Here is a 24,679-nt window from a genome sequence, read left to right on the forward strand (position 1 = left end):
GTGCAAAGCAGTAATCAAAGCAAAAGGTGACTACTTTGAAGATCCTAGAATATGACATATTTTCTGTTGTTTCAGATATATATGTTGAAACATTCTGACAATTTTATATGTTTGTTAGTATGTATATAATTTAAACTATATTAAATATAAAGGGTCATTATATTTACCATTTTAATTAAAGCAGAAATGTGTCATCTCTGTTGGTGAAAAGGGCTGATTGGCTGAATAGTTGTACAGGTCCCGCTACAAAGCCCTATCTTATGATCTTATTGCTTTTGCTGGGGCTGTGAATATAATCAAATACATCAAGAGATGAAACAATATAGTACATGGTCAGGTTAGATAAAAGCAGAAGAGGTCTGACGGTTTCCTTTAGTGAACTCAATATCCCTGAGCTAAATGTTTCCAAATTTGAAAGTGGCCATGTTTCTTACATTATTGATAAATTTAATGCAGTTAAACTGCTTTCTTAACACTAAAGCCGTTGGCCCTGCACATGGTGTTTAGGGCAGCTGTTGATATGCTTTGCTTTTAAATAACAAACTTGTAAGAAACCACTCCAGTGCTGTTATAATTATTTCCAATTCAGCATGTGTGAATGTGTGATTAAGACTGTAAAAAATCTTGAAAAAGTTTTATAAAAATGGTAATGCTGTTTTGATGTCTAACTGAATTTTTGATTAATATGCTAAGTGGAAAATGTTTTTTTCTCTCTCTCTTTTTTTTTCAGCTATTGCACATATTTACTTATAGCATTCTGGAATCTCATTGTCCGACAGTGTAACACCTCATTCAAAATTTAAGAGTTAAAGATTTTTTGGAGCTGGAAAACAATAACACTGCACTAAGGTTGAACCTGCATTCATGTTTCTCTGCTTTTATGCAGGGAAATACATTGAAAATGGACATCTCTGAAGATATTTCTGTTCAAAAAAACCCTGAACAAAGAAAATCAAGCAAATTAATTATTAACATGCCCACAAAGGACATGCTGTTGAGTAAAACTGTCAAGCATAATCCACTAAAACACATTATAAACTCATAGGGAAAATGCTTCTGCATATGTGGACATGATTACAGAATGCATACTGTGTGCAGTGTATACATAAAAGATGACTATTGCCTGCAGAAAATGTGACTCGTTATGAAATGTGCATACCTTAGTGCAAAATATGTCATATTTTGGTCATATTTTGGTATAGCAAGCCTATTTACTTCAAATTATATTAAAAACAGCTTTTTTATATATATTAACATCACCTCTTTTTGGGTGACAGAATTGATTAACTAACTAGCATTCATAAGCTGAGGCAATATTTCATTCAAATTCAATCCTGGTGTGAAATGGATTTAAATAAATGACGTTTTATCTGATTCCAAATGTGACATTTGACAAGTGTATTAGCAGCAGGTACAGTTTTTGAATAGCATAGACAATGATGAGCCATGGGGATATTAGCTCTTCGGCAGTGACTGCTTCGAGAAAAGGTTTATGACACAGAGCCATCTGCTGTTCATATCACGCTATTGAAACAATATACCCGATCATGACGTCAGAAACAAAAAAATTAAATAAAAGTATCCTCCAGGACACGTGAGTCGATGACGTACTGGGAAATTGGAATGTTTTGAAAACAGAAAAATACAAAACAAACGGCTTAATCTTATGGAAATGTAGACATAACGACAAATATTAGCCATCCAATCACAATGAAAAACAAAGAGCAGGGAGTCATATACTAGCACAACATATTAACTTTGCCTATGGAACCAGATTATCTTAAATGACTGTGTACAGTAATTAGATTAAGTGACTTCACTTACTTTTAGTATGATGGCAGTGGCTCATGTTCTGATGTTCTAGGTTGTCAGCAGGCACGTGCACAGGTAGGGCTCAACCTGTGCAGAGCACATGCCCTTTTTGCCCTTACACTCCGAAGTGCCCTTTTTTGGTGGTGTTTTTTTTTTTTTTTTTTTTTTCAATGCTATTGGTCACCCTTTACGTCTGTCTGTCTGTTTTACAAATATTTAGCAAATGAAAGTTCTTAAAACGAGCTTGTGTAAATCTTATTCGATCCTCAAGCTGTCAGTAAGCTGATAACTCCGCCCCCTCTATATTAATAGAATCAACTGAAGTTCCACATCAGCCGCACAGTAGACAACAGCTGAGCTGAACAAAGTTTTGCGAAGGGTAAATAAATATCTTGTTGTTTGAATAAGTACTACTAAACACTGTCTATAAAGGCTCATATATTATTTATTTGATGTCTGACTGACTCACTGACTGAGACATGTGGGACATCGCCTGAGAGAGAGGGCTAGCATTTGCCATCTAGTCATAGCCAATACATTAACACACTTAAATAGCCTGTGCATACAGTAGCATTTCATTTTTTATAAAATGCGATTTTGGCCAAATGCATTTTACCACAGGAAAAACTGAGCGCTCCGTCTATATAGCTACAAAAACTATTTTGTAACCTGTAGTTAGATGAAAATGTAATGTGATGCCAGCAGCGGCAGGCGCCGTCGCCGTTTTAATGATGGGCAAAAAATAAATTAATAACATTTGAACGCATTCGCTGGTCAAAAACTATATATTGATAAGTAATAGTAATAAGTAAAAACAACATATAATTAGTTTTTACCATCGGGAAATCATAACAGGTGCGCCCCCGCGCTGTTTCGTACTGGAACTTACACAAAGCGACGAGTGATCCTCGTCACCTAGATAACTATATTTCTCCTAGATAACTATATTTCTAAGAAATTTCTTCTTTGATTTATGATTGCTGATACACTTAATTTATTAACATTTATGCTAATCATGTTATGGTATACTATATAGTGTAATATGTTTACAATTTTAAATAACTGTTTTCTATTTGAATATATTTTAAAATGTAATTTATTTTTGTGATCAAAGCTGAATTTTCAGCATCATTACTCCAGTTCAGTACTCTTCAGTGTCACGTGATCCTTCAGAAATGCTTTTCACTGCAACTGTACTTTTCACACTATTTTTATTTATTTTTTCATTGCTGGCTTATTTTATTTTAGTAGGCGGATACATGTTGGATATGTTATAGTAACGGTATGGCTATAGTTTCTTATAATCTGGAATTAAGTTGGACATAATTACTTAAATTATATTTAAAAAAAGTTTGTCAAAAATACTTGACTCATTGCTCACCTTCCCCTGTTCTCAATGTAATTTATAATAATGTTAATCAAATAATACAAATTAGCTAATAAAACCAAACAGAATAGCTAAAAAAAGAGAATATATATAATTGATATAAAAAATGGAGGGGGTGCCCTTTTTCAGTTTCAGCACATGCCCCTCAAAAGGTCTGTGCACGGCCCTGGTTGTCAGTCTACAGCGTGTCAAATTGCCTGAAACATCAATCTGAAATCAATATGTCCATTACAGGGTCGGACAAAATTCTAAATTCAAGAATTGATTCCCTTTCTGTTCATAAACGTGAATAACAGTAAGACTTTACCATTTTCATGACAAAACCACAATAAATATGTAATTAATTATGACTAGTCGTGCCTATTTTAATTAGTAGTAGTAGAATACATTGTCCCCAAAATATAACTTTTCAGATAACCTTTGCCTCTATTTAAAAATTAAAAAAAAAAAATAATAACATTATTTAGTCCTTTAAATATCTGTCTAACAGATGCATCATTGACATTTTGTGTAGCCTATATAATAATAATTGATACTGAAAACTGAAAAAATACTATAATATAAAAAAATTACACTAACAGCAGTTAAGAATATCAATTTCTCTGAATTTCAGTACATTTTTGTGAGTACAGCTCTACATGGATTAGAAATTAATAAGCATTCTCAATTTAGTTATGGGTTTATTGTATTACTACTAAAAATTATTAATTTAACAATTACGATATTAACTGAAAACTATTTCATTTATTTTAAGCAGAGGTTCACTACTTCAATGGTTCTATCCCAACATGTGGACAGAGGTAGGCTACTGCAGGGACCAAGCAATTACGTTTTTCGTTTTAAAATGAATTAATTAATTTATCAATTATTAATTATTAATTATTATTATTAATAATAATAATAATAATAATAATAATAATACTAATAAATAATATTGTAATAATAAAATCATTAGAGTAAATACACATATCTGTTTGACAAATTATCTTTAATTCTTAGACACATTTCCTAAAACTATAAATACAAAATTAATATTACAAACCCAACTGATTATATCCATTAAGGGCCACTAGGGGCCACTATAAACATGATTTTGTCAGGTGATCATAAAGTGAGCTGTAAATGAAACGCTACAGTATTTTTAAAAAAATTAAGTCATTGAATAAGTATTTTATTATTATTATTATTAAACAGCCTTCTCTGAGATTTGTAATTATGTTTAGGTTGTACCACATTATTGACTTGAAAGATTTTCCCGGAAACTTAATGTATTTAATCTCAAATTGTCAAATATTTAGCTTGAATCCCTGAAAGTAGGCTATAGATTCCAGAGAGTTTTGCTTCAGTTTTATAAATTGTTCAGTTTCATTTCTGTTCATTCTCAGTAGGCTAAAAGACTCATACACCATATCCCCCACCACAGCACTCATCAACCAGGACAAAACAAAGATCCCAAAACCAAAAGTGAGTATGCTAAAATGGTAAAGGTCCAGCACTCGAGATACTAAAACTAAAAACTCTCGCACTCTCAGAAAGCATCAAAAGCCATCAGCCCTGTATTGCCATACGCACTATTTGGATTTAAACTTTTGACGGACTTTTAAAGAAGACCTGGCAACCCTTGAGTCAAGTCAATTTGAGTCCCTATTTTCCCCACAAGAAGTACTTTCAGTTCTCCATGAGATTCAGCTTTCATTTTCTCTTGACATGGGAAGAGTTTGAGCATGCGTCGTTCTCCCCGCCCAATTAGATATACTCGCTTGATGTGTTTTAGAAAGGTTAGAAGGGGTTTGTTCTGTGCTCTAAGGTTTTTACGTAATTTGGCTAACGTTACTTTGACTCAGCTTTATCTTAGTCAACGGCGTCTGAGGGAGTCAGATGAGTATGGCTCGACATGGGAGCATAAAGACGAAAATAAAACGGACAGAACTAATGTATGTTTGGACTACAATGCTTTATTTATTTCCTCTCGATCTGTAAACGATTAACGTTATTCACTTTATCTTTTTTAGTTGGTGCGGTATGCTATACGTTATTATGCAGTTTATTATTCTTCCCGCTTTCTGTTTCCATGAAAATGAAACTATTTTACAAACAACAGTCTCATTTAAGGTTTCTGTGTGTGTTTACAGGTGTTTCACGAATGGAGTCGCGGTAAAAACATGTATGCTGCAAGGGACATGGAAAACTTTCGACGTAGCTGTCAGGTAAGTCTCGCGCAGCCAGTCTGGAATCCATCGCAGCTTTCATTGGCCGAGGCTAGGGATGGGCGGGTCAAAAAGTGTGTAGTTTCTTATATTAATAACGCAGCTTACCCATTGACATGGTTTACCCCACTCTCTGTCAAATTAACATGCCAAACTCACATTACTCCATTGAAACATATGAATAATACACAGACGAGTAGCCTATCTAAAAAATGCAAAAGGAAATGCCAAAATGTTGCCATACCCTGCTGTAGTCTTACAGATTGTGTTTGTTTCTAATTTTAGGACTTGGATGGTAATGATATCAGTGATGAAAATGATGCTGATGAAAAAGATAAAGTAAGTAATCTAATAATAAAGTAAGTTTGTACCATTGCACTTATAATAAACCACTTGTCAGTGTACACTATGCTTGGAGTATTATTTACAAATCTCATTTCATATAGCTCACTAAGTAGGCTAGTCTTGATTTAGATGAGATATTTTATAAAAGGGATTGTGTAATGTTATTATTGTTTTATACTGTTATTGTTTAAAACAATAATATACAATTATTATATGTATATATATTATATATTGTTTGTTGTTGTTTTCAAGGGTCACTTCTGTAACCTAGCATTCCACCATGGTCAAATAAAATCTTCACCTGACGGTATGGCATTGCACTCATTTCATAGTTAAATCACACTATTTAGGGATTTAATTTACCTGTTAGAACTGTCATTCAAGGAAGTGCTTTAACATATTACCTTTGTGTATGTAGATGTTCACATTGATGAATTTCACCAGCAATGGTGGGGTAAATACGAGAGGCTGGAAAATGTACACTCCTACATTCAATGGTTCGATCCTGTTCAACTTAATCCATGATTTCTAGTTAACACCGTTTTATGTATGTTGTAAGTGTTTGAATGGCCATCATTCAGCTAACCATTTTAAAACTTTGCAGGTTGTTTCCAATACAAGAGCCAGGGGTGAATTGTAAAGCACACGTGCTCACAAAAAAGGAAATAAAGGTGAGTTTAAAACATGCACTTAGATGTTTTTTCAACTTTATTTACCAGAAGCTGGTTACAGCATATTGAGAAATAGATAGTGCTTAACTTAATCTGCTGGGTTTTTTTTTTTTTTTCAGCTTTTCCGTAAAGATAAACAAGCAAAGAGTAAATTGGTGAAATCATATAAGCTCATGTTGGATTTCTACGGTATACGTTTAGCTGATGAATCAACAGGAGAGGTGGAACGGGCTCCTAACTGGAAGAATCGCTTTAGGAACCTGAACAGGTTTGTGTTGTTGTGTGTGTGTTTTTTTTTTTTTTTGCCTCTTTGTCTTCTTGTTTTTCTTTTGCTGCATTTCAGTTGATGTTGTTTCAATACTTTAAGGCTTTTCCAGTGGTCAGAGCTTTTTTCTTTTTGTTCTTTTTTTTTTTTTGCAGACACACACATAACAACCTTCGCATCACTCGCATCCTGAAGTGTTTGGGGACTCTAGGAATGAAGCACTACCAGGCCCCACTCGTCAAGTTCTTCCTCCATGAAACTCTTGTGGAGGGACACCTTTCAAATGTGAAACAAAGTGTACTGGATTACTTTATGTTTGCCGTATTGGACAAGTCAGAGAGACGAGAGCTGGTAAAATTTGCTTTAGAGCATTTTAAGCCCCAAAAACATTTTGTCTCGGGTCCTGAGGAAAATGTGGCCCAGCCTATAGAGAATAAACAGAGGAGCACTGTAGAAGATAATCTGAAAAGGCTGAATAAGTATGAGGCAGTTATTCTGAACAAACCGACGGTAACAAATAGTGATCAAGGGGCAAATGAAAACAGTCAGTGCATGTCAGAAAATAATAATATAACACCAGCAAACATGTCTCATGGTGATAATGATGAGAGTGGTCCTCACCAAACTGAAGTGTCTTTATGTCAGATGCATGATTTGTCTGGGGTCAGTGATAATGACAGCGGTCTTCAGCAATTTAAAGAAGAGGCTTCATGTCTGATGTCTGACATAAAAATGAAGGAAAGTAATGAAACAATGTTGTAATAGGAAAGCTAACAAGCACTGTAAATGTAAGTCTCATGAGTTTCTCTGTTTTTTTTTTCTAAGTTAAATTACAGAAAATATATTATAATGTCCTTTATGACTTCAGTGTCATTTTTAATTTTTTAAAAAAAAATTTTTAATGTTTCTCAGGTTGACAAAAAGAAAACAAAAAGAATCATTCATTTGTATTATATATATATATATATATATATATATATATATATATATATATATATATATATATCAGCCCGTTTTTATGACAGTGAAAACAACGGTATACAGATAGGTGAATTGTGTGAAAAATACTGTGTTTTTTTTTTACGCGAAACATGAATACATGTTATATTGGACACTGTAAACACAATCAAAGCTTAAAAAAAAAACGCGTAAAAGGGGACCTTTAAATAACAACTGTAACAACATAAGGGCAGGATATCATTTCACTTGATTTAATTCCTCTGTCATCTTGCATCTTTCTTGCATCCTACCAATAGACAAAAAAAAATAATAAAAAAAGATGGACAACGCATCTCCACTTCCTTCCACTATAAAAATTGAAGACAAAGCATCTCAGTAATTTGAACTTTTTAATAGAAGTGTAATTTATTTGTTTATTTTGACTCAAGTCCCATTCATTTACATAGAGAGGGCGAAGTTTATGACCTGTACTGCAGCCAGCCATCAGGGGGTAATCATAGAGCCCACAGCTTCAATTTTCAGGACATGTGAGGCAAACTCAGTCCTTCCCTCATATCCTGAAGGGGTGGAGCCAGAGAAAATAAACTATTCATTGCCATTAAAGTTCAATTACTGGACCTACTGTACACATAGGATCCTGATGAAAAAAAAATGCTCAGTTTAGAAGAAAGTTTCAAATGGCACTTAGAGGCTTTTGGATCTGAACTCTTCATATGAAGTGGTAAACAATTTAAACTATTTGAAAATAATATTTTATTTTAAAATGTGCACATTCACTCTATTCGTATGTCTAATAGTAAAAAAGCAAACATCTCTTGTCACCTTCATTTATGATTTACATGAATCATAAATTCCCCTATATTCGACCTTTGTGCGGGTTCACAAAATAAAACCTGCAGTTAACTTCAGGCAGTGCTGATCATATTCAGCAAGAACCGCCCTACAACCAGATAACGCCAACGCCTGTCATTTTCTTCTTCTCAAGAAAAATAAGAGTGAAGTTCCTGTGAAAATATTTCAGAACTTTAATAGGAATAGCACTTACAAACTTCTTGTAATTTATCTTAAGAAATGTCTTAAATTCTTCCTTTTCGTGAAAGATTTAGTTAAAGATTTTCGTGAATCAGGCCCCAGTGTACGGTCCCTAATAATATACTTGCCATGGAATCAGAAGATGAGTGTGAGTTTGACTCCACATGGGAAGACGAATACGAAAATAAAACACCCAGAAAGAAGGTATGCTTGGATTTCAGTGCTATAATTGATTTTTATTTCCTTGTAGACTCTTGTAGACTTTTGTTTTAATTAATCCTAAAACAGCTCGTAGTTGTGCACACACATCAGTTATGCAACTTTGCATGCCTTGCATTGACTGCTCTAAAATATGAGACACCAATGTTTCAGGAGTTCATGACAGAGAATGGGACACATTAAAATGTTATAATCTTAATTCAAGTGATGAAGGATTACACGGTAATCTGTGTTGAGCACTATACTGTAAGGTTAACCCTGCCTGGTTTAACTGTTTGAAAATGATGAAAATATTTAATAGAAATTTAGAAGTAATCAAAAAGTACTCAATTATTATTAGATACATACATTAGTTTAATGAAGCAAGTTAAATATTTACACTATTACATTTTAAATAGGGTAACTTGCAATCTTTAACCTAAAACATTTCCAAAGTAACCTTCCCAACACTGTTTATAACATGATCTACACTATACTAATCTACCTTGTTTGATTGAAGACTATAATTAATATTGTTGTTGTTGTTGAATAAACCCTACCTGTTTTTAGAAACACAGTTTTATAATAATTCCCATTCTTTCCCCTTTCTGTTTCTTCAAATATCTATGAATATGAAATGAGTATGATTTTATAAACAGCAGTATCATTTGGGATTTCTGTGTATGTTTACAGGTGTCACACAGGAGAAGTTGCAGGAACATGAATGTTGCAAAGGAGATGCAAGACTTTCGACATAGTTGTGTGGTAGGTTTATTTACCTTCAAACAAGGAAGAGTTGGGTAAAGCTGTGCCGCATGAAGATATCTGGTCCCCTAACTCTTAAATTAGCATACAAAGTATACAGCCAGGGTAATAAGAAAAACTTATTTAAAAAAACAAGGATGTGGCTGCTGCTTACCCACTGGGTTTGGCACATCTTACCCCGCTCCTCTATTTAAAATAAACATGCCAACTCACATTCATCCATTTGCATATTGTATGAGAAAAAAATGTAGTTGAGAATCTAAATCAAAAGTAAACTTCTAAATATTGTGAAAACCTATACTGTCTACTAATTTTTCAAAACGTGATAATTTGTCTTACATTATATATATGTTTTATTGTATTTGTTTTGTTTAGAACTTTGATGACGATGATGAAAATAATGATGAACGAAGTCAAGTGCGTAATCCATCTCCTCAGAATTTGCCACCTCTAACATATCTTTTCAGTATGTTAAGTATCATTTACACAAAACTATTTGGTTTCACAGCCCACTATGTAGTCTTGATTTGGAGAAGAGGATTGGGAATTGGGTTGTAAAGTATTTTTATTTGTTCACAAGGGCCGCTTCTATAACCTGGAATTTTACCATGGTAGAATAAAATCTTCACCTGACGGTATGGCATTGTGCTTGTTAAATCACACTATTTATTTTTTATTTATCCTATACAGGTTACATTCTAGAAAGCATGTTCTTAACATATTACCTTTGTTTTGCAGATGTTTACATCGATGAATTCCACCAGCAGTGGTGGGGTGAATATGAGAAGCTGGAATTAGTTTTGACCTACATTCATTGGTGAGAGCCTGTAGTAACATCTATGAGCTGTCATTAAATCCATTTTAATTCAATTAAAATGCCATAATTCAACTAGCCATTTCAAATCTTTCAGGCTGTTTCCATTACAAGAAATAGGAAGAAACTTAAGAGCACATGAGCTCACAAAAAAGGAGATAAAGGTTAGTTTAAACATTGAATATATATATATATACATTTTTGACTTGACATGAGGGTGGTAAATTATTACAGAATATACATTTTATGGGTTAACCTTTCTTATGTAGTATTTGTCTGACAGGACTGATCATATTTTGAAAGAAATATCAGAAAGTTAAATTTAAATTCATCTGCTCTGCTCGTTTTTTTTATTTTATTATTATTATTATTCTTTTTTTTTTTTTAGCTTTTCCGTAAAGATAAACAGGCAAAGAGTAAATTGGTGAAATCATATAAGCTCATGTTGGATTTCTACGGTATACGTTTAGCTGATGAATCAACAGGAGAGGTGGAACGGGCTCCTAACTGGAAGGATCGCTTTAAGAACCTGAACAGGTTTGTGTTGTCATGTTTTCCTTTTTGTTGAAATTCATGTACTTTTAGGCATTTCCAGTGGTTAGAGGTTTTTTTCATGATTTTGCAGACACACACATAACAACCTTCGCATCACACGCATCCTGAAGTGTTTGGGGACTCTAGGATTGAAGCACTACCAGGCCCCACTGGTCAAATTCTTCCTCCATGAAACTCTTGTAGTGGGACACCTTCAAAGCCTAAAACAAAGTGTTCTAGATTACTTTATGTTTGCCGTTTTGGACAAGACAGAGAGACGAGAGCTGGTTAGATTTGCCTTTAAGCATTTCAAGCCACAAGAACAGTTTGTCTGGGGCCCCAAGAAGATTCTGTCAGGTGAGGTACATAGCAGCCAAAGTTAAAAATTCAGTCATGCTACATGTAATAAGCAGCAAGGGAGTGTGACAGAATAATTTAAGTTGCTTTGGGTAAAAGTGTCTTCCAGATGCATAAATGTAAATGTGAAAACAATAAAAGCATAGGAAAGTGAGATGAAAAGATGATATTGATTATGGTGATGTTAATATGACAACAGCTACATCACCAAGTGGTGCTCCTGATAATAGAGGTTTTAGCATTTGTTCCTCTACTCTAAATTATTTTATTGTTTTACAGAAAAATATTGGAATATCTTTCATGGCTCAAGTTAAGAAGATATACATGTTTACGACTTAAAATGATATGAACATTTCTGTTGATGAATCAAGGCTGTGCTATATGAAAATTAGCACCAGTAAATAATCAAATCATTAAAAAAATTGTATGTATGTATGGATGGTTTTTATTTTATTTTTTTAAATCTATGTTCCTTATTTTTAATAAATCAGAAACATACTTGCACAAATATATTTAACTTTTGAATAGCGTGTATGCTTGTGGTCCAGTGGGAATAAACAGGTTACAATCATCATTTCCTAGTCTTTTGTATGTCAAAAGAATTAGCAAAAACATTTAGTAAAAGAGAGAACTGCTGCTTTCTGCTATTTTGTTCACCATTTGGCAAAATACCTGTAAAGGTCTTTTTTTTTTAACCTATAGACTTCATTTTTACTTATTTGAACAATGACAGAAGACAAGGCAACGGCATTGAATCAAGGTCTATAGTTGTTATTTCTTTCATTTTCAGAAGCGAGCAATTTACTGTTTTATGACTTGTGATTGCGGATCTTCAGCTGATCTTTGAATTCATAAAGACTTCATTTGTGCTAAAGTATCTGGGATGCGTTTTTACTATGAGCTGTTAAAAGTTGTTAACATGAGGAGTATAGTTTTCTTTTCTCATTTATTCTGAAATGATCAAAGTGCACCAAGACTGACCCCTGCTGTTTTATTAAACAGTGTTTATACATAAAGGTGATGAATGTAACAATAAAACACCCCTTTACATGTTTTTAAACAGACACATTCTAAATTCAGATTATGTGTAAGCATGGAGCAGAGGAAGGAACTTGACTGTATGGTTTCTATAAGAGACAGCATTATCTAAATGAAATCATGGAGCTAACGTGGCTTTTCTCAGATATTAGCTGAACTAAACTGTTGTTCTTATTGCAAAAAATGCTTTATCTGCTTCTCAGGACACTAAAGTATATGATGTGTGATACTTCACTTTTGTGGAATCTTTTGACATGTTTCCCAAACTTTACATGTTCAGTAAGATGATTTATAAAGTGTCAGTGGACCTTTCATGGTTGTTTCATCCTTAGATTTATTTGGAGCAAGCTTAAAGTCTTTCAGATTTGTTCTTGAAACACTTTTTTTATTTTTATGATTATGATTATTTGTATTTATTTATTATGATTTCCTCTATAGGAGTGGTTATCAGAAAGAAATGTGTAACAGACTGTCACATGATGACAGTTAGGAATCTGTGTGCTGTATAAACTGAGAGAACGTTAGATGGATGGTCGAACAGAACAGCAAGTTCTTAGGTTTCACTCCCTATATTTTCACCAAATTGTTCCTTTCCTGTAGGTGGATCATTTAAAATCATTGATTACCATTCTACATTTGATATTAAACATCTAAACGGTTCAAAGTCTTTTAACACTAAAATAGCTTTAGTGTATTACGGATGCACTTAAAGTCAATAGTCCCTCTTCTGATAAATTAGTGAGACCAGTAAACATTAGTATAGAACCTACAGTAGATATAAAGTATCTGCTGAATCATTGGAAAATATAACAAAATCAGTAACAAAAGACAGGCAAAAACAAGTTTGTTACTGATTTTCTGTACAGAGATTTGTGTGTGTGTGTGTGTGTGTGTGTGTGTGTGTGTTATAAACCAGCAATGATTCAGCTTCTATAAAGCTCGGAGTTATTTCCAGTGAATCTGCTTAATTTCTTGATTTTTATGCACACATACCACAATGTAAAGATGAGCTGTAACACTAAATTGCAAAGCAGTTTTTTTATTTTTTTATATCTTTAACTATACCCAAAATATGCTTCGTTAATTAAAAGATTATTTGAAATGTAATTGCTGGATGTAATTGCTTTTAGTGTTCATTCAATTTATAACTGATATGTCATCAAAATAAAGGAAAATGGTTTTTTATTAAATAATTTAATAATTCAATTAATATTAATAAATAATAATAAATACATGTAATAACTTTAAAAGTGCCTAAACCAATCTAAAGTTTTTTTTTTCTTTTATTGTCAAATACAATTGTTACAGTTTGTCAGATCATATCTTCTAACGAATAAAAAAATAAAAGTAAAACAATAAAAAAAAAAATACATAACAGCCAGTAGATAAAGTTGAAATACATATCATATAACAAATGAAACATAAACATAATTAAAAACAAAAGTGCATCGCCAGAGTATCAAACATTAGATGTCAGTTAAATTATATAGTTAAACCAGATACGTATTTCATGCATTTTGATGCTGATTTACCCTCTAATCCAGTAAAACATTCTATTTAATTTTTCAAGTCAATTTTAAAAACATTGAAAAGAGGTTTGTTTTTCAGAAACTAGGATTAATGAATAAAAAAAATTCCAAGCAAAATTATCTGGTTGACTAAATCTAATTTTTTTAGATTTTCTTTTACTTTTCTGACTGAAACCAATCTAAAGTTAGCACGTCAATTCAAACAAACTATCAACTCTTCCCAACACTAGATGGCGCACTTGTCCTAATCTTTCCTTGGCGAGCAGTCATTTCCGCATCCCGGATATTATAGTGGCGTCGTTGTTATGACAATGTGACGTTTTTTGTTTTTGTTTTCTTTTTTTTAATGCAAGTTGTAGCGATAAATAAAGTTTAAGTCAGGTGACAGAGTTTGGGTTTTCACGTCCTCGAAACTTTTTTAAATGGCTTCTTGTGCACACGAAGAGTTTGAACTCAGCCAGAAACATGAAGATATGTGAGTCCGTTCACAGTTTGTTCTCGAGAACAGAGCTGCAGTTGTCAAATAAAATGCCACTCTCAGTCATACAGTCATAATTATAATAATTAATTTCTTGTTATGAAACTACACGGCTTAATGACAGTCATTTGTCTCATGTAGACTGGGGAAAAGAGCATTACTGCTGCAGCAGATGGAAGCGCACTATGAACAGCAGAAGGCTCAGAAGAAGCAGCAGTGTGTGAAGTCTCAAGCAGCGAAGGAGAGGAATGCTCAGATCCTTAAGGTTTCTCTGTTGTGTAACGTTACTCTATTACTGTATATCACCGCCTCAGAGCTCGATTATAGCACCGTTTTAAACTGGTAGTCACGCTTTTCCTGTGTCACAAAATAACATAATCTCACAGGAAGTGACATTTAAGTTCATTCAGTTTCAGAATTCATGGTCTAACTTCTTGCCTAATTAGATTCAATTATTTTATTGTGTATGTTTAAAATGCATTTAGTGACATTTGTTTGAATTTGTATTTATTTCTGTTGTAGGATTTTCAGAATGCTGAAAAAAATCTTCAAACCAGACAGCTCCTTCATCCAGATATTATTAACCTTGAGGTATTTAGACCAGCTCACATCCTTATTTTTATTTATTTAGAAAATAAAACGGTTGTGCTGTGTTTCATTTTTGAAAGCAGGTAATAGTAAATGTTGCATTTGAAGTACTTTTTTGCTTGTGTAGATGATGCCAACAGCATCTTTCCCCGATAAACTGTGTGCCCATCGGAGCCATCATAATTCATTGAAAAGGGGCAGTTATAAAGTGAATAGCACAACGTGTTTTTATTTATTTATTTATTTTTTTATAACAAGACAACTGCTGTAGATGCCAGCATGGAATGTTTTACCTCTTCAGGATATAAGAATGTAATACATAAGTAAACATTATTCTCCTCCTGTAACCAAGTTGATCTTTTGTTGTCCTGTCATAGACTCTTTATTGGGCCTCAATTGAACGGAAACTACCAGCATGGGAGCAGTATTTACTTGGGAAAGGAAAACCGCCAGTCAGTGAGTCTGGGAGATTGCTTAGGCAACAGAGACAGAAAACTAGACAGCAAGATCCCTCACCTGTACAATGCAGGGGTAAACCCCCTCGACCAAAACCTAGATGACCTGTAAATAAACACAATTTAAGATTTTTTGCCCCAAATTATGTTATTTTATTCATTTATTTGGTTTTTATTGAATACTGTACATTTGATTTAACTTATATATGCAAAAGCAGAGTAATAATGTGTTCATTGAATGTTGTGTTAAGATTTGCATACATAAGTACGTCCACGTGGGGGCGATACTGACCGCATTTTCTGGAACTACTCCACTATCCTGTCTTCTGTGTTTGTGTGTGTGTGTGTGTGTGTGTGTGTGTGTGTGTGTGTGTGTGTGTGTGTGTATAAATGAATAAATCAGTAAAAAACAGCTGTTATTTGTTAAACTATGCAATGAAGTAAAAAAAATGCATCTTTTGACCATTATAATACTTTATTTATTATTATTATAACATTTAGATATCAAATTAAGTGATATGTTTGAAGTTAATTTAAAATAAGTTAAGATGAGTTGTTACCTTTACAATTAAAAAAAATTATTATCCATGTAGTTTGTCAAATGATAAATGTTTTCATGAAAAACTAATTCATCTTATTTCTATAACCCACTATTTCCCTCCAAATGTATGTAACAGAAGCTGTATTTAAGTTGCAATGCTGAGCATTACTATAGTATCCTTAAGAACATTTTCTGATGTCCAGCTTAAATCAAAAATATTGCAAGCATTGCTGCACACAGTCTCAAGACACACATCTGCAAATTTGTATTGGAAAATCTGTGTCGCTTTTAAATGCACCTCTAAATCTTGTTGCCTCCTACCTGCAACCTCAAGAACAATGAGGTCATGACTGCCATTACACAAAGCCTCTCTGAGCACTTGGACTGTCCACATGATTATTGCTATGGTATTGTCTGTTTGTTGAAGCGTCAGCCACTTGAGTTGAGTGTTAAGTTGACCATAAGTTTGAAAATGATGCATTTTGGTTCTTTGATTAGTTTTTGTTTCACATATTCAGACTGGTGTTTTGGGGGAATAAAGGTGTGAAACAAGCTCCAAATTTATCTAAAAATTATTTTATAAAAAATTTTAGTAGTGTGAATCTGAATGGATATTATGGATACTAAAAATATGAGTGCATATACTTTAATACTCAATTTATTTTGTTATGCTCATTCACTGTTTTGTCAATCGGGAGAGACTGCAGACCGTGACCCAGCCTAATTGGATGATCAAACCAGTTCAGGGTGACACGGAGTGGCGGCTTGACAAACCTGATCATCTGGATGGTCAGGGTTGAAGTGGTGGTGGTTGGCAGCTGCCCTTCCTCCTCAGCTGGGACTCCTGCCCCTGAGGTCAGGGCACCAGTCAAGGCCTCCAAATTGGCGGGGGGGGGGGGGGGGGGGGTCACTTGGCTGTGGAGGGGTGGAGAATTCTGGGTGTGGGTGGAGGGCAAGACAGCAAATTATCTAAAAAGGTTTTGAAGAGCACGATCTGGAGCCTTTCCAAATGACTAGTTCTGCATTATGTATTCTAATGGGGAAAGGCCTGAGGTGGTTTGGCTACAGATACCACTGCCAACTGAGACTGTCAGAGCACAGGCCAAGGCCAAATGTTCTAATCACCTCCGGGCTTCAGACGCCTGGCCATCAGCCAGATCTCCAGAACACTATCGTAAGATGATAGAACAAAGTTGTTCATTGCTAAATATCTTATTTCTGTAAAAATTGCATAGTAGCAGTTGCAAGAAAGCTAATTTTATTGGGGATTATGGCATATTGCATGAACATTTCTGTTTAAATAATTGAAAGATTACTAAATAAAAATGTACATTGACATTTTTGAGTATTTTCATTCACCTTTGATAACTGGATCTCTAAAACAGTTTAAATATTGAAAAATTCCCCTGAGTGAAACAAGTTAATCTTCCATCAGAAACATACCACCCATTGCTCCCAAAGGAGCTTTTCACAACTAAAGATCTTTGTCAATGTAGTGCACTTAAACACGAATAGATTTTGCTTGGGAGCCTGTTGGGGGATTCTCTCCATTCTTGAAACTATTATTCCAGCACCAGTGCTGGTCATAAGGGGGCTGCTGTTGTGTTTTTGTTCTGGCTAACTTATATGTCGTTTTGTTTTGTACTGGTTATATTCCTCATTGGATCCCATTAGCCCAAGTAGTCAAACATCAACTCCATCCCAACAAATGTGGTAGTACATTGTGTGCGCATTGCTTGCTTGTGTGAATGTTTGTGTGTAGTCATGAGTTTAATATATATATAGTTTTACACTCTTGAAAAACAAAGGGTTTAAAGGTTTTCTCAGCAGTGCCCTTTGGGGGTCCCCAAAGAACCTTCCATTGAACAATTCTTAAAATAAGAAATTTTTATTTATTTTTTTATTTGAATAACTTTTCCCTATATATATATATATATATATATATATATATATATATATATATATATATATATATATATATATATATATATATATATCCACCTTGGGCTGGGTGTAAAATCACAGCCTAAGGGATCAGTGAGGGACACATCGACTTATATCAAATCCCCTGCATTCTAACTTGGTGAATTGAAGAATGTACCAGCTTAACAGCAGGGTTTTTGGTCTGAGTTAATTAAGACCCATCCATTGGAAAACAGGGAGTAGAGATTGTCCTGAAAGGGCATCCTGGGTCACAAGATTAGCACCGGACATCCCAGATTTACTGATCCTGCTAAACAATGAAACTGACTGCAGGTCACTCCTCTATAGAAGCAATACAGCAATTTAAACAGATATCTATTTGAGATCTGCTGATAAGCCTTAGATTTCATTTAGCAGTTTCCTTTGGCCCATATCCCTTATTTCCGAACACAATGCATTTATATTTATATAATGGGGCGCTGAGATTATTGAATGTGGAACAGATTGTTTTGAGGTCAGACCTTCGTCTCTTTTAAGACACTGTGGGTAAAGAGTTGGACGAGGGGACAGAAGGTCCCCTTCAGCTGCATGGCCTGAAGCTCTCAAGACTGCTTCTGAATGGAGGTCATACCCGAGACTGACATTGATGTCATTCCGGCGAGGCAGAGTCCCCGCGCTCCATGCGGCTGCCTTGACACCTTAGAGCAATAAAGCTCCTTCTCTGAGCGTGCCCTTGATGAGCAGGATGGAGGCAGTGAAGGGGGCACCGCTGCCTGCCACTCAAGGCCCTGTGTGGGTAATGCCTGATCCCACTCATTTAGGAATGGGTATGTGAACACTGCAAGCATGTTTCATTTCTCTTACAATGTGTGTGTGAGACACTATTTCAAACATCCAGGTGTAAACAAGGATGTCTGAAATCATTCAAAAGAGAAATGGTTTAGTTTTAAAATATGTATGTGTAATTCTTTGCTTTTAAGGGTTGATTGACAAGAATTGTTTTTATTTATTTTTCATTATTATTATTATTTTTTTAACAAAATTTGTAGTGTCTATTACTTTACAAAGTACATAGTTTTTTTGTTTCATGAATGGCAGTTTTCTTTCTTTCTGGCAGTTGCTGTATTTGACTTGAACCACCCATGCCTTTTCATAAAAAGTATGAAAAATATCATTTAATTCCTAAGCCTTAATTCTTTTTAAAGGACCCTCCCTCCTCCATAAATATAACCTTTTAATGAGACCTTTAACCTTTTAACAGACCTTTTAACGTTCCTACATCTCTGGAACGTTACACACCTGACACATTTCTTTACTTTAAACCCCCCTAAACTAAAATACATATTGTATTTTTAACCTATTTTTATTTGTGAATGTCTTCCTTTATTTTACTTGTGAATACTTTACTTGTCTCGTTGAATAAATGTTCACAGCTGGTGAAACTGGATTAAACAACATATTGTCAGGTTGACCTTCTCTCTCTCCTCATCTTCTTGGACATAAATACGTGTACAGAACACCATGCGGTCGCTTGGCTAAGTCCATCTTTTCAACACCGATCTGCAGGAACGGATCCAAAGAGCGCGCGCCTGACGCTCATTAACTTTCCCCTTGGCGCGCTACAATGCGCCTCGCGAGCGCTTTGTGCCAAGAAGCAATGCTTCTCTTAACAAGGACTACAACTAGCCCGCTCTTCTCCAACTGGGAAAGAAATTGCTTTCCAAAATGATTGGGAGGAGGACGGTTTAATTAGAATTTCATTTGGGCTAAACTGAGAGAAACGATGTAGTTAACATTTGGTGGACTTAATTGGGGCCTTTTCTTCCTCGCCCCCTTAAAAATGCTGACGCTACCCCCGTTAATCTTCCATTTACAATCAATTGAGTTGACCAAACAAAAGTCTGGGTCTTTTTTTTTTTTCTGTCTCAGCCGGGCTTTTGTCGCTTGTAAATGCCTCAATTTCGGCTGGTCTGTGTCGTGTACATGCACTCCGCTGTTGACAGTTCATTAATGCGCTCTTGTCCCTATAATCCTCCTCGCCGCGTTACATGCGCATGCAGTAATGAGCTCCGTTGTCAATTAACATGTTTCTAGAAGCAAAGCTGGTTGCTCAGATGTTTGAGAGGTAAGTGCAGAAAAAGGCCAACGAGACTGCCTTTAGGTTATTTTCTTCTCTGCAGTCTTTTGTAGGAACTATAAGATAGGCAGCTTTGCACAAAAATTATTTTTTTTATACCCCACACAAACCTGTCTATCTTTATGAGACCCGCCTACACTGGTATTTTCCCAGACCTCTTCATCATCAGAAATTCTATGATCTTTTATGTCATCTTTTTTTATGTGCTATTTTGTTTAATCAATACTCGCATCAAATCGTCAACGCGTTAAAAATGTACGTAAAATAAAAGTTGCAACCTCTAGTGATTAGTTTAGTGCACTTTTAGACCACCTTGAATGTAATTAATTGTGAATAAAATCGAGCAGAAACCGAAAACCTAAGTAAAATGATGCATTTTGATACAGAACAAAATAGACAAGTGCTACTTATTTTTTTATTCAGTTGAAAAGACTAATATTTTCATATTAGCTAAATCAAACACTTCCAGTGGGCTACGTTTTATGCAAAATAACACATTGCATTAAATTAAATTGCAAAAATAATATAGTTTTTTTTTTTCTTTATTCTTTTAAATTGTTGTTTTACTAGTCTTTATTTAATAACTTTTTTCTGTTTTCGCTTTGCCCAAGAAAATGTACACTATAGGCTACTCAGAAAATGCGCATTATAAAATCTGTTGACTGTTTCGGATGCAGTGTCTGGAGACCCGATTATCCCTCACGAGTCATATCGTGATTTGTGTTTTAAAATCACGCCTACATTCCACATGGGACGACATTTGCATGCAGTTGAATGAAATAAAGACACTTCTGTTCACACACATTTTCGAACCTCTGCCTCTAAGGAGGTGAATAGCCCATTCAACTAGAAATATTAGTCTTTTTCGTGGTCCCAAGATGTGGGCATAATTGCTAATTGGGCTGTAATTGAGAGAGCGAGATTTGGGATCACGCGCTTGTCTCTCATCAGAACTTCTTTTAGCATGCAAGGATAATATTGTTCCAGGATCCGTGCGCGGAATACATTATTGTTTATTAAAGCTGCGTTATGAGGAGAAGTGTAGTCCATTTTCCACCTTCTAATGAACACGACTTGATGCGCTGAAGCTTCCCCTGGGGCTCTTTAGTTGATTAACGTAATAGGCTTTCAAGAGTCCATGTTTTATCTGATAATTTGAGCCATTAAACTGAAGTCAAGTGTACGGTCACACAGGCAGAGTCGTGTATCAGATGTCTGAGAGAAGCTTTGAACTCCACCAGACATGTCAGTAAAGCTTTAAATTTAACTGTGCACTGAATGGCTGCAGGCAAAAGATCGATAGTTATTCATTATATTTGATAGAGAAATTATTCTTGTTTTTCCCACTCTAAAATCACTCTAGCTGGAGGTTTATAATTTATGTGGCTAATAGTCTATTTCTTAACTCCCCTTCATTTTTACTTATAAAGACAAACTTTTTTTTTTTTTATTTTAGCCTATTTTTATTTTTTTTATTTTTTTTTACATTTTTTACAATAGCAAAAAAAAAAATAAAAATCGCGTTTCAATTAATTTTCAACTAACGTTAAATGCTGTGCACGGTTAGCTATATAAATATAAAAATCAATTAAACTTCATGTGAAACAGACAAGACACATTTTAATTATGAATGATAAACTCATTTTTTCCCCACAAAAAAATAAATAAATAAATAAATCCGACATTATTGTAATTATGATTTTATTATAGCATATTCGCTTTACTGCGTTAGCAATTGTCAACAAATGTACAAATTTATCAAACATTTCTTTTTACAGATAGGTTGCATTTATTTATAAAACACTTTTCCTTCATCTTGTCTACAAATAATTGCTTGGTAGGTCCGTATGGCAATGGTTTAATTAAATAATATTGAATTCTGTTTTATGTACAATTCCTCGATGATGTGGTGATTTTTTTCCCCCCATCCCTTCCATCGTCGTCAATTTCGGTGGAAGATGTTAAAGCACCACAAAAATCCAGTTGTTCATCAGTTGTCCAAGCTCAGTCAAAAAACTGGTCGAGTCTCAGTTTTGGTGTCCTCTGGAAGAATCATTTCCGCCGGATAAACTGCTGTTATCGTGCAATTTTCGTATGTGCTTTTTCAAGTCAAAGTTCCTACAGAAGCCTTTCCCGCAGGTCCCGCAGGTGAAGGGCTTCTTGTCGTTGTGCGTGTGCATGTGAAACGTGAGGTTATAGATCTGATGGAAGGCTTTGCTACAGACTGAACACTTGTACTGTTTCTCGCCACTGTGGGTCAATTTGTGATTCTTGTAATTCCCTGAAAAAAATAATAATAATAATTATGTCAGTTTTTCCCCCAACACGTCAACAGCTCACAATTAAGTTACATTTAACAGAAGAGATTCATTTCCAAGCCTTCACTAATCAGCACTCTGCATGTTGAAGTCAAGAAGTTGTCAAACTTAGTTAGGTCACATCGAGAACTGTCGATGTACAAAGGAGTTAAAGGTCTGTGTCTTGACCCATATGAAATGTAAAAATGTTGTAATGGTAAGTAGTTAACAGAGTGACAAATTGAACTCATTTAAAATTGATAAAGTCCTCATTTAAGAAGAAAAAAAAATAACGCAATCGAACGAAATATTTAGGGTCTATTTTATGCAAAAAAAATAAATAAATAAATGTTGCTTACCTTTTTGATGAAAGCCCTTTCCACAAAATTCGCAGATGAATGGTTTGTAGCCCGCATGAATTCGGATATGTGTGTTTAAAGTCGAGCTTCTGTTAAAAGCTTTTCCACACTGGTTACATTTATGAGGTTTCTCCTGTGAATGAATTCACAGCATCTGGTTAAGTAAATTATATCTTGCGTGTGCATTTTATTCATATGTATTCAAATGTTGGAGTAATAAAATTGCAGTTTATTTTTACTTACCTGTGTGTGAATAATTTTATGTCTACATAACGTGCTGGCCTGCCTGAAACCTTTCCCGCATACTTTACACACGAACGGCCTCGCGCCCGTGTGTACCGGCATGTGACGAGTCAGGTTATAGTGCGCGTTGAAGACCTATGGAAGAAAATGAAAGAGCTTAATAAATCGGTTATTTGTTTTATTTTGTGTGGAAATTATTTTAATTTCCCACATGTCGTCGTAACAGCTCAACAAATTGCGTAATTTACCTTTCCACAAACTTCACACGTGAAGTTCTTGGGTTTCCCGTCAGCAGAACAGTTATTCGTTTTGGTGTGCGCTTTCACTCCGTTCTTCTCGCTCAGACCGTGGTTCTCCCGCACAATCTGGTCCAGCTGCCCTGGCAGATGCTCTTTATGTGGGTACTGAGGTGTGGGGAATCTCTCGGGTGAAACGCACGCAAGTTTGGCGTTCTCCAACAAGAGGAGCTTCTGATGCGCGCTTATGGCTTGTGCTTGAGAGTTGGCGAATGCTGAGGAAAATAAATGTCCGCTCAGCAGCTCGGACTGATGATAAGCCGAGTCCAAGTAATTGAAGTAACACAAGGATCCGTTAGTGGGCATGGCCAGAGCTTGGTGTATCACCTGCGGTTTGATGACCCTGCTTCCCGGAAACACCGAGTGCTTGGTTCCCGCGTCCGATTTACTGCAGACGCCGCAGTTGGCTTTACACATTGCCGCTGAAGTGCATAGTGCTCCCCTGAAATTAACTTTCCAAAACTCGGAATAGTTCATTAAAGCCTTGGCCTGCAGGTCGTAGCTGAACGGCTGGATCGGGATCATGCAGGGAATCGGCGTACACAAGCCGACCGTCTTCTTCCCCTCGGATCCCTCAAATCCTCCACGGCGCTCCTCCGCGGCGGCGGCTTTTGGTTCCGACGTCTTGGACATGATTCTGTCGATGGAAAAGGCCAGGGACTTGGGTGCCGCTGTGGCCCCGCTCCTGTCGTCTAGTCTCTGGCAGGACATCACTGTTTCCAGAGGAAGAGAGCTCGCCATTTCTACTCAACTTGGTGTGAGCATCGACCAGCCTCCCCGTCCACTCCTGCTGAATTCCAGAGAAGCCAGGACACGAACCAGTTTAATAAGCACCTTGCTTTTACACTATCATCCATTTGCATTCAAATGGCCATCCCGGGAACAATAGCATCCAGGGGTACCCGATCAATGCTCATTAACTAGTACACACAAAATTAACAGGACATTACAGAGCTCGTTAAGCAGAGAATAAGACAAGACCCCTCCCAGAGTCGATTCCTATTCAGCACTTGCGAAAATCTTGCTGGAAACTTACGCCAGGGAGTCGATGTTGTAGTTTACCTTTTTCCTCCAAAGCGCACAGCAGATGTAGCCTATTTAGTGATCACGGCGTGACTGCACTGTCACATTTTACCCGCACACGTCCTCATCAGCGCGAGATCACTGTCTGGAGCGCTTAGCTGACATAGTGACATCACTAGCTACTACAGATTATCATTTAAGTTTCTTGCCTCAAATGGTCTGTCGCGCATCCGCGAGGTACAGGTGGGGAGCAGTGAAAGATAAAATAATGTCTGTAATTTGTAGATTATTTAATTACTTTATCCGAGTTCATATATAAAAATTAAACAAATAAAACGTAGCCTACTTTGTAATACTGGTTTATTGAAAATGATAGGTATTGACTATATGCTTTATGATTCTGTAATATTTGATTGATTTCTTTA

The 24,679-nt window shown here is 35.4% G+C and overlaps 4 protein-coding genes across 5 annotated transcripts; 3 read left to right on the top strand and 1 right to left on the bottom strand.

Moving 5' to 3' along the window:
* Window positions 1-4,829: 4,829 nt before the first annotated feature.
* LOC113055247 (opioid growth factor receptor-like) lies at window positions 4,830-7,541 on the top strand. Of its 2 annotated transcripts, none has more exons than XM_026221374.1 (8): window positions 4,830-4,977; window positions 5,332-5,406; window positions 5,692-5,745; window positions 6,004-6,058; window positions 6,170-6,248; window positions 6,356-6,422; window positions 6,542-6,690; window positions 6,843-7,541. In XM_026221374.1, the coding sequence occupies exons 1-8, from the start codon at window positions 4,924-4,926 to the stop codon at window positions 7,447-7,449; spliced, it is 1,140 nt and encodes a 379-aa protein (XP_026077159.1). In that variant the 5' UTR covers window positions 4,830-4,923; the 3' UTR covers window positions 7,450-7,541. The 2 variants fall into 2 exon arrangements, with proteins under 2 accessions (XP_026077159.1, XP_026077158.1); XM_026221373.1 differs by having other exon boundaries at window positions 4,831-5,133.
* A 1,041-nt stretch (window positions 7,542-8,582) lies between these two features.
* Window positions 8,583-11,790, top strand: LOC113055701 (opioid growth factor receptor-like). The gene is made up of 8 exons (XM_026222093.1): window positions 8,583-8,883; window positions 9,571-9,642; window positions 10,018-10,059; window positions 10,223-10,277; window positions 10,381-10,459; window positions 10,554-10,620; window positions 10,845-10,993; window positions 11,082-11,790. The coding sequence occupies exons 1-8, from the start codon at window positions 8,809-8,811 to the stop codon at window positions 11,371-11,373; spliced, it is 831 nt and encodes a 276-aa protein (XP_026077878.1). The 5' UTR covers window positions 8,583-8,808; the 3' UTR covers window positions 11,374-11,790.
* Window positions 11,791-14,191: 2,401 nt separating this feature from the next.
* LOC113055248 (uncharacterized protein C3orf14 homolog) lies at window positions 14,192-16,530 on the top strand. The gene is made up of 4 exons (XM_026221375.1): window positions 14,192-14,389; window positions 14,534-14,657; window positions 14,915-14,983; window positions 15,358-16,530. Exons 1-4 carry the CDS (start codon window positions 14,337-14,339, stop codon window positions 15,538-15,540), a joined length of 429 nt encoding a protein of 142 aa, XP_026077160.1. The 5' UTR covers window positions 14,192-14,336; the 3' UTR covers window positions 15,541-16,530.
* Window positions 16,531-21,729: 5,199 nt separating this feature from the next.
* On the bottom strand, window positions 21,730-24,411 carry LOC113055249 (fez family zinc finger protein 2). Its single transcript, XM_026221376.1, has 4 exons — window positions 23,184-24,411; window positions 22,936-23,070; window positions 22,693-22,825; window positions 21,730-22,317 (listed from the first exon to the last, which is right to left on the bottom strand). The coding sequence occupies exons 1-4, from the start codon at window positions 23,970-23,972 to the stop codon at window positions 22,064-22,066; spliced, it is 1,311 nt and encodes a 436-aa protein (XP_026077161.1). The 5' UTR covers window positions 23,973-24,411; the 3' UTR covers window positions 21,730-22,063.
* Between the last annotated feature and the right edge of the window lie 268 nt (window positions 24,412-24,679).

This window comes from Carassius auratus, chromosome 36, assembly GCF_003368295.1.
Source record: "Carassius auratus strain Wakin chromosome 36, ASM336829v1, whole genome shotgun sequence".
Taxonomy (NCBI): domain Eukaryota; kingdom Metazoa; phylum Chordata; class Actinopteri; order Cypriniformes; family Cyprinidae; genus Carassius; species Carassius auratus.